Raw genomic sequence first — 15308 nt, 5'->3', positions numbered from 1 at the left:
TCAGTACAGGCAGGAAGAAGTGCCTCTACAGCTCACATTTTTCTCTCATTTTCTCTTTTCTTCCATCACCCTTTTCAGGGGGACTGTTGTTCCCCAGCTTGAGCATAAAGCCTTAGACCGCTCAGCCATACTGACAGTGGTGGAAAAGAATTTTCAGAGTCGCCTGCAAGAATAAATCTGTTTGAATGAATTTGTCAAACCTATAAAGAATGCTCAGGTAACAACCCCCTAAAGTGTACACCCCATATGCAGATTCATATTATGCATTCCCAGATACAAGATGCACCCCTCATTCAGCTTTCCAACCCATAGGAAATCCACAACAGACAATTAAAGTCAGCAAAATGTGTTCTGAGGCTTATCCACCGACTCCATCCTCCTCTGGCCAAAAACACGGCTCTAATCTTTTTGCTTTCACAGGCACGGTATATCATCTCACTGCAAATAGGGGGAAAAAAATGGAAAGCTGCTGTCAGAAGTGGGATTCGAACCCACGCCTCCAGAGGAGACTGCGACCTGAACGCAGCGCCTTAGACCGCTCGGCCATCCTGACTGTTGTGGAAAAAAGAAACCACCACGAGAAGTCAGTCCTGCAGGCTTCAGTTACCCTACAAGCTAACAAACAAACATGTTATCTAACCAATACAGGTAAGCTCTGTAGTATAACCAAAGCAAATAATTACATATGTGTACTAGTGAAATGCAAAACAGACAATTAAACCCAGCAAAATATGCTTTCTGAGGCTTATCCACAGACTTCTAGCAATGAAAATGCAATAATAAGAGTTGTTTGCTTAGAGGTTAATACATGAGATGCTTGCAGTTTAAATTAACGTAAAAAGAAAACATGGCTCTAACATTTTTATTTTCTCAGGCATATTAATGCCAGTTAATAGTCTCACTGCAAATTTGAGTTAAAAAATTAAAAGTTGCTGTCAAAAGTGGGATTCGAACCCACACCTCCAGAGGAGAGTGTCAGTGAGGTTGACGACACTAATACAATTCTAACACGATATTCCGAAAGCTGCAAGGTGAACCAAACACAACTAAAGAGCAGATCAACACTCAGACTTTCTCAGGGTCTGTGGCATATCGTGGACCAACTCGATGACAGGTTTACAGCTTTCCCAGCGTACTTCTCCAGTCTAAAATGAATGAATCCCTCAATCCAAAACGATGCAAATATTATTGCAATGTGATTCAATTTAGGCCAATAATCCAAATAGAAAATAATTAGCATAACATATCCTTTACTCAGCAGGATTAAATACAACCTGGTCCTCTATACATGCTCCTTGATGACAAAATGTAGAAATATATAACTATATAAACAAATGCAATATTTACTATTGTATCCCATATTTATTTATTTATTAATGCTTTTATGTTTTACATTTGTTTATTCATTAATCTGTAGTTGCACTGTCAACTTTTGTCCTCTAGCTATGCTGACCATAACTTGTACTTTGATAGCTAGCTAGCTAAAACAGATCGAGAAACACAAATCTAGTTCCTCGTCCAGTTTCTGTATTTTATTAGACCTTGCAATCAGCAGTGCTTTGACTTAATACTCACCACTTATTCACTCTCACAAAGGTTTTACTTCAATTTAAACCAACACGCATGCACACCAAAGACAGCAGTATAGTTTCAAAATTGGGTAACTATTATTTAAGTGCTTAGTACAAAACTTTAAATGCGTATAAATCAAAGAGGACAACATGAATGACCACTGAAGTTAAACAAAAGAATTAGCTGCAGCTCGGGTTCTATTATTGTTTTACACAACAGTGTCTGTGTCTATATACGAGAGTCTCGAATACAGGGTTGAAGAAACAATATATTCAGACACAATATGCAGGTCTTTGTGAATTAATTGCGGTGAATGGAGCATCCACGGTGGATGCGAGTTCCTATGAACAGACACCAGACGTTTCTTCTCTCACGGGGCTACACGTACTACGAGTGGTGCATATACCACATACACAGGCGAATTCACTTAATGTGCACAAGTAAACACCATTAGTTTACATAAAACTAGCTGAACTAAAAGTAGTTATGCAGGACATGACAATCTAAGCTTACAGCACATGCACAATGAAATAACAGTGGAAATCATTAAAACACATTCACAAAAGTCTATAGCAACACTGTACCTAACAGACCGCAGAAAACATGGCTAATTTCCCCTGGTTAGCATAAATCACAACGTAATTGGTATACAACTCAGAGCTCAAAAGTAAATAAAAATATAATGTCTCTGAAATAACTGAAATGTCTTACGTAATATGAAGAAACTATTTATTCAGCTCAATATGGAGGTCTTTGTGAATTAATTACAGTGCATATAGCAGCCACCACACTTTACTTTACAATGAACATGTAAAAAAAATTAGAAATCAAAATGTATTTATATAGTGCTTTTTACAACAGATGTGGTCACAATGCATCTTTACAAATGTCCGAGTCCAAGCCCCCAGTGAGCAAACGCAAGAGTAACAGTGGCAAGGAAACACTCCCTAGAGCATGAGGAAGAAACTTTGAGAGGAACAACTTAGCATAATATTTTAAAAAATGAAAAATTGCTGTCAGAAGTGGGATTCGAACCCACGCCTCCAGAGGAGACTGCGACCTGAACGCAGCGCCTTAGACCGCTCGGCCATCCTGACAGTTCCCAAAAAGACTTCTTTTAATTGTTCTTATTCTGGTGTTTTAGGCTCAGGACCTCCTGGAGCACCCCAAAGATCCTGACAGCGAGGATGGTGTGGAGGACCTGCAGAGGATCTCTGCAGACCCAGCGGAAGGAGGAGAGTGTCGGATGGCGACCGACGGACCTTGGGTCCTGGAGCTGGCCGGTTGGGCCTCGGAGCCCTGGGGTACCATCTTGGTGGAGCCAGGTTCAGGAGCAGGTGGAGCAGGTGGAGCAGGTGGAAATAGTTTCCCTTTTCCAGCAGCTGTTCATATAGATTTGTGGCAAGATCACATGCACGATCAGCTACTGTGTGTCTGCTAAGGCTCACATTTAAAAATGCTTGCTTTTTATCTGGGCAGGCGATGTCGCAAACTTTGATCGTGCACTTTTTGACAAACTCTCCCTCGTCAAAGGGCTGGTTTTGTAGTTTCTGCTGCCACAGTAAAACCAGCCTTTACAGCAGCCTCACTTTGTGATATGGCTTTTGTGAGGACAGTCTGTCGTGAAACCAAACTTCTTTTCATCTCCTCTACTTGTCCAGGTCCTTGTACTTAACCTGGTGTTTCGTTTCAGTCTTACGTTATATTCTTTGGTTACAGCTACATTGGCTCCGCAAACAAGACAAACAGGTTTGTCCTTTACCTTTGTCAACAGATATTCTGCTTCCCACTTTTCTACAAAGCTCCTGTTTTCCACCTTTCGTTTGGCCATTTTTGGGAGGGGTGGCCTGATGTGATTGGCAGCATGAGGTCGCTGATGAATGTCAACACAGGAGAGGACGCTCGTGGGTCTTGACTGATGCGCCAACGCCCCAGCACAGCATTCTGGGATTTGTAGTATTAGCGGTGCACGCGCTGTCTACCGGCGGGCCAGCTCTAGTAGCTGGTAATTTTGTTCACGGGCCAAATATAATTACACCGAGGACCAGATTTGTCATCTCTGCTTTAAGCAATTCAAATCAACATTGCCACATTCTGCTCTCTCCCCCTCTCTTGCCTCTCTCATTTTAAATGCCATCTTTCTTTTCTGCTCGATGTCTTTGTCGTTTTGGGGCACCCACACTGCCGCCTGCCTTTGAGACCTCACAGAGGTCAAAGGGCAAACCACATACAAACATACATTGATAAAAATCTTGAACATAAACAACTATCCTTAAATAATAAAAATTAATCGTCTGATTGTAAAATGTGCTCCATTACTTACTGTGACTGCAACAGATAAGAGCTGATTAGGTCGGAACAGGTGTTGCAGTACCTCACAGGAAAAAAAGAAAGCACACTTCAGGCTTTATGTTAAACATATTGCTTCATAAGCATGCCTTTTATGTTTTGTGAAACAAAAAGTGGCCCCAAATTAGAAACAAGAAAAGGTTTGTTTTTTTAAAATATAATTGTTATACATTCTTTTCCCTTGTTGCATGTTGTCTGCTTTTGCTTAATGTTTCTGTTGTGTTCCTTAAGATGGCAGTGGATGATTTGATTTGGAGAGCTCTCCTTTGGAGATATCTTCTTTTTTAATCGTGCCATTAAGATCTTCCTCTCATTTTCTTGCTGTCTGGTGCTTACTTGCTCCTCATAGTATCTTCTTGCCAGCCCGGCTTTGAGCATGTGTGTGTGTTATAGGTACCCTCATAACAAAACGCTGCCTTCTAAGGCACTGACTCATGAGACAACATGGGTAGCAAGGAATCAAGGCTGTAGCCTGTAGTTTCAGATACATCCATATTTATAGGATCCCTGGTATCAAATCTGCTTATCACCATGCCCGTTACCTGGTGTTCTGTGTAATTACTAACGTGCCCAAGTTAAAAATATATGTCTTTATTAGGTACACCTCTAGCAGTAGCTATCTGCTACCAATCCTTTTTGGTCAAGTCAATGTAGAAGATAACACTGTTTTCACACAATGTATGAACATTGTATGAACATGTTTTCAGTGGCATTTTGTATAAATGGATATAAATTCATATACACAGTAAAGTATTTATATGTATATGTCCTGAATTACTTAAAGCATTGTGACAAGACAGTGCCTGGTTCAAATATACTTCACCTCACTCTCCACTCAGTGCATGTGTAGCCATCACGTGAGGGCATCATTTGGCCACTGGGGGGGTGTTTGCCTAAGGCCTTGCTGGGGACTTCGCTGGTTCAATGACAGACACAGTCTGCTTGAGGTCCTTTGGCTGCAGTGCTGATCCAGGGGAAGTTGAAGCATGGCCAAGGCTTATGATCCAGTCATGATCAGAGCTCAGCTTGGGCAGAAAGACAATGGTGAGACTGCAGTTGGTGGTGCAAGAAGTAGCATGTATGCCCCAGCTGCAAAAAAGGTGAAAGGTTACATGGAAAACTGCTCATCTCCTGCTGATGGTGCAACCAGTCTTCTCATCCATGGGAGAAACATTTTGTTTTTCTTGTAAATTTTTTTTTTGTCTTACCGCAATCAGGCTTGTTTGCTATAGAAAAAAAGGGAAATATACAGTTGTTGTATTTTATTTTTAGTGTAATAAAAAATTAAGGGAAGACCCTATGCAAGTGGTGCCAGAAACTATCACAGTCTTAGCTAAGTATTGTCCAATAAGCTACAACCCTAAATAGCTGGCCTTCTAATCAGGCTATGAGGTGCTATTCTTTCTTATCAGCCTTGAAACTGTTACATGAAACTTTTACAAAACAAAATCAACTGTGATATTTTTTTAAACTACAATGACATCAGACTACCACTGCAAATTATAGTCTTGACAAATGCATTTATATATATTTTTTCATTTATTTCCATATTATTTATTTATATATATATATATAACACACACACACACACACACACACACACACACACACACAGAGGAATAAATAAGGCTAATGATGGACATTTGGGTTCTCATTTAAAGAGAAGCCTCCAGGTGCAGTGAAGAGTAATTTCCAGTGAAGTATAGTAAAGTGTAATTTCCAGTGAAGTAGTTTCCAGTGAAGTATAGTAAAGTGTCATTTCCAGTGAAGTATCGTTTCCAGCGGAGTAAAGTGTCATTTCCAGTGTAGTATTGTTTCCAGTGAAGTATAGTAAAGAGTAATTTCGTGTATATACAGGATGAGGATGAGCAAACATTACATTTGCATGTTCTGCATTTAACAGACTTAATCAGAGCGAATTACAAAAGAGCTTTGTCATTTACTCATGGAATGTATCCTAGCCAGTACAGTAGGTTAGAGCCAAAAATACCATTCAGCTTGAATACAGCTAAATACAAGAATCAATGCTGATTTCCAGAAGAAATGCCCAATGAGCACAAATACTATAAAAAACAAAGTTAATTGAACTGTATAGTTAAGTAGTAGTAGTACAAAATTTCCATTGGGTTAGTAACCAAAACAGCATCCAAAAATGTAGTCGCAAAACCATACAACATAAGCAGTGGAAACCAGGAAATCCATGAACTGCGAGCAGATTTGTACACCACGGTAATGGTGAAATTTCACTAGCAGGTGGAGCCTGGTATGAATAGTCTGTGGTTTCTGCAGGAATTACAAATAATCGGAAACTGTTGTGGAACAGGGTGACGCTGTAGGAGTTGGTGCTTCCAGGTGACAGTCTGCACTGCACTGAGACAATCCAAGAAGCCCTGCTGTGAGAACTACTGCGTGGACAGCATCATAACAAACTCTGCAAGACATGCATACACACACAAACAGACCAGATCAACTGATCAAAATATTTTGCTTCATCAAAAACAGGCATGTGCTTAGAATAACCCAAACCTACTGATTGGTACAAATGTGTGAACAAGTAGAAGCACTGCAGGAGAACTGAAAAGAAACACTTTAGTAGTTCGCGTGCTCATTTTCTCTGGTTACTAAGGTTGGTTCTTTCATGAAGTGTGTGTGCATGTGTGTTTATTCACGTGAGGTCACTACCGTCAAAATCTACACTGCCGTCTCCATTCAGGTCCATCTCCTTCAGGATCTCTTCCAGCTCTCCTTTCCTCGGTTTCTCTCCCAGTAGAGTCTTTGCTGCTTCCTTCATCTCATCCAGACTAATCTTCCCATCCCCATCCATGTCAAACTAACAGAGAGAGAGAGAGAGAGAGAGAGAGAGAGAGAGAGAGAGAGGGAGAGAGAGAGAGGGAGAGGGAGAGGGAGAAAGAGAGAGGGAGAGAGAGAGAGAGAGAGCGAGAGAGGGAGAAAGAGAGGGAGAGGGAGAAAGAGAGAGAGAGGGAGAGGGAGAGAGAGAGAGAGAGCGAGAGAGAGAGCGAGAGAGGGAGAAAGAGAGGGAGAAAGAGAGGGAGAGGGAGAGAGAGAGCGAGAGAGGGAGAGGGAGAGGGAGAGGGAGAGGGAGAGAGAGAGAGCGAGAGAGGGAGAGGGAGAGAGCGAGAGAGGGAGAGGGAGAGGGAGAGCGAGAGAGGGAGAGGGAGAGAGAGAGAGCGAGAGAGGGAGAGGGAGAGGGAGAGAGAGAGAGAGAGAGAGAGAGGGGGAGAGGGAGGGAGAGAGAGCGAGAGAGGGAGAGGGAGAGAGAGAGAGAGAGAGAGAGGGGGAGAGGGAGAGAGAGAGAGAGAGAGAGAGAGAGGGGGGAGAGTTTGTGTCTGGAACACACTTTCATGGACATGAAAAGATCACATTTGAAATTTTAGGTTCATCCTTCACAGCCGTTCATCCTTAAAATTTTGAAAGGCAGCGTATGCACTAAGATTAATTGTGTGTGAGTGTGAGTGTGTGTAGCTCACTTGTTTGAAAGAGCACTCAAGTTCTTTCAGCCCCACCATATGAGCTGTCTCGACCATCATTCTTGGTCCCATCAGCTCACAGAAATCGTCAAAATCCATCAGCCCACCTACTGCGCAAACACACACGCATTCAAACAATCAGACTGTGGAGAATAGACAACAAATAAACAGATATTTAAAAAAAGTTAAACGGATATACGGATAAAAAAAGTTAAAAAGTCACTCAGTCAGTGTGTGGTCAGTACAATATGTTGTTATAATAACATTTAGTCACACATACACACAATCAGAAACTGCAGTTTTGTTGTAGAAAACCAGACATACGTGGGACACTCACGCCTCATTTTAATTTGCTGAATGATTTCTAGGAGCTCCATTTCCATAGGCATGTATCCCAAAGTTCGCATGCACTCTGCCAGGTCTTTGTAGTTCAGGTAGCCATCCTGGTCATAGTCAAACTCTTTAAACGCCTCTGCAAGCTCTGAGAAACACCATAATTTTTCACTCTTCACAATGTAAAATCACAACATGTATCCTCATTTTCTCAGAACATGATTCAGTCAGCCAGTCATAAAAGAAACCAAGGCAATTGGACACTATATGTTCATTGTTTGCAAAATATGTTGTTAATCTATAGAAAGCATAATGCCAAATGAAGTGATGGAATTTTGAGGATGCATCCCAGTTTTCCTTCTGTATGAACAAGATTTAACTAAGGAAGAGAGCAAAGCTTGCACACCTATTGGGAGAACATCACTGATTGTGAATGTGAAACATTTTTGTGGTAGTGCTTCAGTAAATTAGTAATTCTTTAATCGTCATACACTTTGTAGGTACTCACCATCTAATTCTAGCTGGGATAATTCTCTTTCCTAAAGAAGAAACAATAAGAGGGGTGGAGTTATTTATGGTGCTAAAGGTTACACTTTAAATATGTACTTTGTACATTTCCTATTATATAAGTTTCACCTAGCCACAGTTCTATGCACTCTCAGATGGTATTATAATAACCATACACTTAAGCTTCATGAGCCATCACAAAGCAAACATGTGCTTAGCTGGCACAGTGCTTAGAGCTGGGATTTTCCAGAGCAGACCAAACAATCAGGCAAAGCAAAGACGCTTTATAAGTTAAAACCACAAATCAGTTTGTACAGTTCAGGAAACAAACATGCAAACACACAGACAGACAGACAGACAGACAGGCGCACACACACACACACACACACACACACACACACACACACACACACACACACACACACACACACACACACACACAGAAATGCACACAGGACTACATTAACATGTTTGCTTTTTTAACAGTATTGCTTACACCCATCATTCACCATCCTTCATTATGGATTTCATCAAATCATACAACACAACACTGCAAGGTGAAAGGTCTGGCCCCAGTCCTCCCTAAGACTGGCTGAGTGGTATTAGCAGAAGAAATTAGCCACACTAAAGAGCTTTTTTTTTTTTTTAGATCTTAGAATTACTACAGGGATTAACCACTCTGCACAGGTCATTAAACACATGCACACGTACACGCGCACACACACACTTTTGCAGAAGAGATCAGAAGCAATGACTGAACCTCATTAGATATACATCAGAGATCAGCATCATTTCTGTTACTCATATTGACCAGGACTGGGCAGGGGAGAAGTAATCAATTAACAGATTAGATTATTGGTGTATTTCATTTCTGAAGGAGTGTCTGTAAAAGGAGGTGTGACAGTATCTGAAAGCATCACTGCGCACAATGTGACTGCCCTCTTTCTGTTATTTTGTGTCAGTCTGAAATAGGGAGATCATAACATGTGTCCACTGTCTGTATATTTTAATGAAACATAATTAGAATTGATATGTGTGTGTAAGTACCTGTCCAAAAACCCTGTTGAGCAGAGTTGTGTACATTTTGTTCATGACTTCCTCATTGGATTTCTGGCTTCTGGCTGTTTTCTTGGGTGTGTCTACCTTTCGGAGAGCAGGTTTCCGAGCACAACCTTCAGTCGACTGGGCAGATTTGATGCTATGGAACAGAGAGAGAGAGAGAGAGAGCGTGCGAGAGAGAGCGAGAGAGACTTAGTAAAATGAGTTAGTGCTCCTTTAAACCTGTATTGTAAGTGCTATAAGGATGACCTTAATAATATAGTTTTTCAAAGCACCAGATTTGAGATAGTAAAGAAATAAGGTAAAACTGGAAGGAACATTCATATAAGGCACATTCTCAAAGCTCAAACAGCCAGTGTTGAATACACAGCCACAGTCAGTCCTTATACCTGTCTGTAGTGGGTGCGGTCTCTGCCTCGTCTGTCATTCTAGAGGAAAAAAGAAGCAAACACAATCATGGATTGCATATGTACGTGAGGGAGAGATAAATTGATTACCTAGAATCTAACATTTCTTCAATTATACCATACTGCTATTAACACTATAAAAAGCTAAAAAACATGATACTAGGATCACTTCACTGCAGGCAAAACACAAAAATAAATGTTCCACAGTTGCGTAACGACTGGTGTAGTTCAGCAGATTCGGCTACTCAGCCACCATTCTACCAAGTGGTTCGCCGGAACCCTGTGGCTCTTTCCTGTCTTACCTTCAATGGGAGCTAAACGAAAATAACAAAAATACACTCCTTTTTTCACCACCACTCCGCCAAGGCTAGAAGGAAGCGAATGATTCTTTGTGACCTTTCGATTTCCAGCCTTTCATTCCGTCTTTCCTTGGAATTTTTTCCCGCTCTCTTCAGCTCTTCCCATCCCTTCATCCTCTCCTCCATCCGAGGACTAAGACATGATTACGTGGTTAAATGTAGTCAGATTAAGCCCAGAAACGTGCAGGTGCATGTGACAGTGGACTAGAGCCATAGAAGGACTGCAGAACAGTCTTGCTAATGACTAATAATTTAAAAATGAATTAAAATACTGTAGTAATATTGCATATAGAAAAAGGTTTTTCATATAATGTCTAAGTTTGAAAAATAAATCTTTAAATGCTTCCTTAAAACCAAACCATTAATAATGGGCTCAGAACAAAACAACTTCAAAATTAAATTATCTTTATTGCCTTAAGTTCATTGCAAATAAGCTTATAAGGAAATATAATGCCCAAGATTTACACCTTTAACTTTTAACTACTCATATGTGGCTTTGGAGTTTTTACTAATTCTACCAAGCTTATTGAACTTACATATGGACCACTGATTGACCATTTTCTCAGGTTGTGGTCAAGGTGTGTTTTGTAAAGGGAAACATTTGCCTTCATCCTGACTGTTAAATTTACGGCATTTAGCAGACGGTCTTATCCAGAGCCACTTACAAAAGTGCTTTATCATTTCCTCATAGAACACATCCTAGTACAGTACAGCAGGTTAGAGTCAAACATACCAATGGACTAGAATACTGTAGAACTACAGGGATCAATGCTGATGACTAGTAGTACAAAATACATGAGCTCTATCTTAGACCATGAGAAGTGCAATAAACAATAAGTACTAGAGTCCGTTAGACAACATCAGTGTAATGAACAATACCCTACAATACCCTGACCTTTTTAAGATAGCCTGGTTGTGCATTCCAGATCATTAAGGTAAAGTTAATACCTAAATTCAGTCCTCTGATAGGTGCAATTTTTAAATAGCCTACTGACATTCTGCTGACGGAGCCCTTCAGGGCTGTGTTATATATATGTGTGTAGGTATGTGTGCCCTGGTTTGTTCGCTTCTGTGTTGCAGGTTCGAGCCAGGTCTTGTGGGTGATTTTCCAGTACAACCCAGTACAAATGTTGCTTCTCTGTGCTGAGCTCACCAGATAAAAGGAGGAAGAGTGAAAAAAGAGAGAGGGAGGTAGCTTGTGTTGGGAAAGAGACTGGGCTGTGTACTTGTTTGCAGTTCAACTAACAGAGTGTAACTGTGTATGACCTTGTATTCTATCCCTGGTTCTCGAGTTAATGTTCTCCTTCTAATAGTTGGGAATGGGTTCCGTTTCTGTGTTCTTCGGTGATAGGGAGTGAGTGTAGGCTGTGTATTTTCTTTTGGTGGAGTAGACAGCTGTCTTATTCTTTCTTAGCCTGTTTTCTTTGTCTTGCTGGCCTTGGTCCCTCCTGATGTTGTTACACTGATCCCCTGAATAGTTGTATGTTATTCCAACACGTTGTATGTTATTCCAACGCTTTTTAATACACTTGCTATGCACCGTATTGACTTTATCTGTTTCGTTTGTCATATCACTCACCAGTCACTCACCATTATCACGTCATGTTTTAATGTTACAGACTCTCCTGCCTAGACTGAGACATAACAGATGTCTGAATCAGGTTGTTTAGTGCTTGTGTTTTTTTTTTAAAGGTATCTTAAGGTAAATTAATGTAGTACAATTAAGACAAAAATAAAGCTGTTATTTTTTTTGCTACATATGTCATACAACTTTACTGACAGAGGTAATACCAAAGTTGAACAATTCTTAACATTGGGTCACAGCCTATATCCGTTTTAATGTGATTACAACCAGGGCTGGATGCATAATGCACATTGCGCAACAACGTTATTCAGCAGACTGCATGTACCGTGTAAAAAGCTACAATTCTTGCCAAGCTCGACGATTACGCTTTCCAGTAGGTTTCAGTTTACTATCACTTGTGCAATCCTGTCAATTTAGATCCAACCAAGAACCTACTAGCTGCCAATAAACAAATTTTCCCTGCCTCCTGCTTTCTCCTGAGACACAGGTAACAGGATAAATAGGGCCAACTGCATCACTCCTCATCCTTAGTGTCCTCCTGGAAAGCTCATTATTCCTCTCCAGGAGTATGCCGAACTGATCACCTAGGCACCCATGTTACTCAGCACCAGTCATTAGTGAACTGCAGAACGTTCATCCAGACGGACTGTTTATTATCACCGGAGACTTCAACCACGCAAATCTCAAGTCAGTACTGCCTAAATTCCATCAACATGTGAACTTTGCAACGAGAGGAGCGAACGCGCTGGATCTCGTTTACACAAACATTTCCGGTGCGTACCGGGCGGAGTCCTGCCCGCACCTCGGATACTCTGATCACGTGTCTGTAATGTTGATTCCTGCATATAGACCGATAGTCAGACGCTCGAAACCGCTTCTGAAGCAGGTGAGAACCTGGCCAGCAGGAGCCATCTCTGCTCTTCAGGACTGTTTTGAGCAGACGACTTGGATCACGTTCAAGGAGGCTGCTACTGACGGTGGCACTGTTAACCTGGAAGAGTATACAGCATCAGTGACTGGCTACATCAGCAAGTGCATTGATGATGTTACTGTCTCCAAGACCATCACCACACGCCCCAACCAGAAGCCATGGATGCCTGCTGAGGTGCGCATGCTACTGAGGACCCGTGACTCAGCCTTCAGAACAGGTGACAGAGAGGCTCTCAGAAAAACAAGAGCCAAACTCACGTGCGCTCAGGGAAGCAAAGCGTGCACACGCACAGAGCATCCATGGACACTTCAAAGACACTGGTGACACACGGCGCATGTGGGAGGGCATTCAGGCCATTACTAACTACAGGAAAACATCACCTTTCTGTGACAGTGATGCCATCCTCCCAGATGCACTGAATCATTTCTATGCACGGTTTGAAGCGCAGAACAACGTTGCAGCAGAAAAGTCCATCCCTTCGCAAAATGACCAGGTGCTGTGCCTGATGGCGGCTGATGTGAGGCGTACTTTGCGTGGAGTTAACCCACGGAAAGCTGCTGGATCAGACAACATCCCGGGTCATGTGCTCAGAGAATGTGCTGACCAGCTTGCAGATGTCCTGACAGACATCTTCAATATCTCTCTGAGCTGCACCATGGTCCCAACATGCTTCAAGACCACCACCATCGTCCCCGTGCCCAAGAAGCCCACGGTGTCGTGTCTCAGCGAAGCACAGTTTGAATCACATCAGTTCGCTGATGACACGACCGTGGTAGGTCTCATCAACAAAGACAATGAGTCAGCATACAGAGAGGAGGTGCGAGAACTGGTGAGCTGGTGTAAGGTCAACAACCTGTATCTGAATGTTGACAAGACAAAAGAAATGGTTGTTGACTTCAGGAGAGCAAGGCGAGATCACTCCCCGCTTGCCATCAACGGCTCCTCAGTGGAGATCGTCAAGAACATCAAGTTCCCTGGTGTTCACATAGCGGAGAACCTGACCTGGACCCTGAACACCAGTTCCATCACCAAGAGAGCCCAGCAACGTCTTTACTTCCTTCGGAAGCTGAGGGAAGCCCATCTCCCATCACCCATCCTCACTACCTTCTACAGAGGTACTGTAGAGAGCATCCCGAGCAGCTGCATCATTACCTGGTTTGGGAACTGCACCGCCTTTGACCGCAAGACCCTCCAAAGAATAGTGAGAACAGCTGAGAAGATCATTGGGGTCTGTGGTGGAAATTCAGCAAACAAGGAGTCGGATGTGGATAAGAAGATTTTATTGAGTTATTAGTTTCAAAAAATGAGCGTGCCTATTTGCTTCGCTCTCCTTTGGGTGATTTCCCTCCCCTTATATAACAGCCGTAGCGTTCGAGAGAACGAGGGAGGGTTTGCTTCTGCTGAGACCAGATAACTCCTTGGAAGGAGTGTATTTCTTCAAGGACGTTCTCTAGGGAACGTCCTGTTCTTCTAATCTTATGCTAAGCTTTCTCACGCTTTACAATGATAGAGAAAGAAACACAACAATATTTCCTTCACAGGTCTCTCTTCCCTCCATCACGAACATCTACATAACACGCTGCATCCGGAAAGCCACCAACATTGTGAAAGACCCCACACACCCCTCACATGAACTGTTCACCCTTTTGCCATCTGGAAGAAGGTACCGCAGCATCCAGTCCCGCACCTCCAGACTGTGCAACAGCTTCTTCCCAGAAGCCGTTAGACTCCTGAACTCTGGCTAACTCCAATTCCAATTCAGATTCCAAAATGGGCACTTTTATACATGCTTATAGACAGTCACACACACACACACACACACACACACACACACACACACACACACACACATACATATCTATACACACACACACACACACACATACATACATACATACATACATACATACATATCTATACACACACTCACACATTGTTTTGGACTAGTGCTGAAGTCAAACCTCACACAAATAAACTATGCACTCCTGTTGCAGTCTTGCACATTATCCTACTTGCTGCTAGAGTACTGTACTAAACCAGCACTGTACTCTGAACTGTTCTGGCTCCAACCGGTGACTGCTATGTTCAGGGTAGCATGTCACTGATTGCTATGCACAACTCGCCCAGTACTGTGTACTGTACTAAATTGCACTGTCTACTCATTTTGTATTTGTCCTGTCCTGTATTTATTATTTATTTAATGTTTATTTAATGACATTTTGCACTATATTGGACTGTTTGCACTTGTGTAGCATGTTGTCTGTTGCACTGTTGCTTTTATGTTGCACCATGGTCCTGGAGGTACCGGTGCACATCTATATATAAGGATGTGGCCTTTTTTGTATTGCTATGGACATTGTCAATAATCTGTCATCTGAAGTTAAAGCCACTATACTTGAACATTTCTCAAAAATGGTCCATTTTATCCCACTAACTTCTTTCCCCAGAGAATTATAAATGACTGAAGAATTATTCCAGCACATCTTCTGTCTGCTTGGTCTGCCTGGTGTCTATATTTTCCATGGGTGGAATATACGTGAAACTTGCTCAGTCAGACCCTGTTTGAGTGTGTTTAACTCATGGATTTCATTAGTTTCGGAATGGCCATCATGGCAAACCTGGTTCCACATCACTGAATGTTTCTAAGGGACCTCAATGCCCCTTAATGCCTCCAAACCACCATTCAGCTTATCAAGAGGCACTCATATGTACACAGGT

General features: G+C 42.0%; 3 protein-coding genes and 2 non-coding genes across 10 annotated transcripts; 2 read left to right on the top strand and 3 right to left on the bottom strand.

Annotated features, from left to right (window-relative positions):
• Positions 1 to 470: 470 nt before the first annotated feature.
• On the bottom strand, positions 471 to 553 carry trnal-cag (transfer RNA leucine (anticodon CAG)). Its single transcript has one exon. It is a non-coding gene; the product is annotated as a tRNA-Leu (tRNA).
• Positions 545 to 3780, top strand: LOC145657921 (uncharacterized). Its single transcript, XM_081714789.1, has 3 exons — positions 545 to 648; positions 2717 to 2927; positions 3347 to 3780. Exons 1-3 carry the CDS (start codon positions 629 to 631, stop codon positions 3485 to 3487), a joined length of 372 nt encoding a protein of 123 aa, XP_081570915.1. The 5' UTR covers positions 545 to 628; the 3' UTR covers positions 3488 to 3780.
• trnal-cag (transfer RNA leucine (anticodon CAG)) lies at positions 2587 to 2669 on the bottom strand. The gene has a single exon. It is a non-coding gene; the product is annotated as a tRNA-Leu (tRNA).
• On the bottom strand, positions 3639 to 10227 carry si:cabz01076231.1 (calcium-binding protein 5). Of its 6 annotated transcripts, none has more exons than XM_081714787.1 (11): positions 10018 to 10227; positions 9698 to 9736; positions 9297 to 9447; positions 8251 to 8281; positions 7747 to 7890; positions 7410 to 7519; positions 6604 to 6751; positions 5130 to 5147; positions 4745 to 5010; positions 3896 to 3916; positions 3639 to 3773 (listed from the first exon to the last, which is right to left on the bottom strand). In XM_081714787.1, exons 2-9 carry the CDS (start codon positions 9733 to 9735, stop codon positions 4943 to 4945), a joined length of 708 nt encoding a protein of 235 aa, XP_081570913.1. In that variant the 5' UTR covers position 9736; positions 10018 to 10227; the 3' UTR covers positions 3639 to 3773; positions 3896 to 3916; positions 4745 to 4942. The 6 variants fall into 6 exon arrangements, with proteins under 6 accessions (XP_081570913.1, XP_081570911.1, XP_081570909.1 ...); XM_081714785.1 differs by having other exon boundaries at positions 3896 to 3946; positions 10112 to 10202; XM_081714783.1 differs by having other exon boundaries at positions 10112 to 10202.
• A 2261-nt stretch (positions 10228 to 12488) lies between these two features.
• On the top strand, positions 12489 to 14335 carry LOC145657883 (uncharacterized). The gene is made up of 3 exons (XM_081714330.1): positions 12489 to 12545; positions 13267 to 13818; positions 14132 to 14335. The coding sequence occupies exons 1-3, from the start codon at positions 12489 to 12491 to the stop codon at positions 14333 to 14335; spliced, it is 813 nt and encodes a 270-aa protein (XP_081570456.1).
• Positions 14336 to 15308: the final 973 nt, after the last annotated feature.

The sequence above is a fragment of the Electrophorus electricus genome, chromosome 5, assembly GCF_041902795.1.
Source record: "Electrophorus electricus isolate QZ-2024a chromosome 5, ASM4190279v1, whole genome shotgun sequence".
NCBI classification, from domain to species: domain Eukaryota; kingdom Metazoa; phylum Chordata; class Actinopteri; order Gymnotiformes; family Gymnotidae; genus Electrophorus; species Electrophorus electricus.
This window is presented reverse-complemented; position numbering and strand designations above follow the sequence as displayed.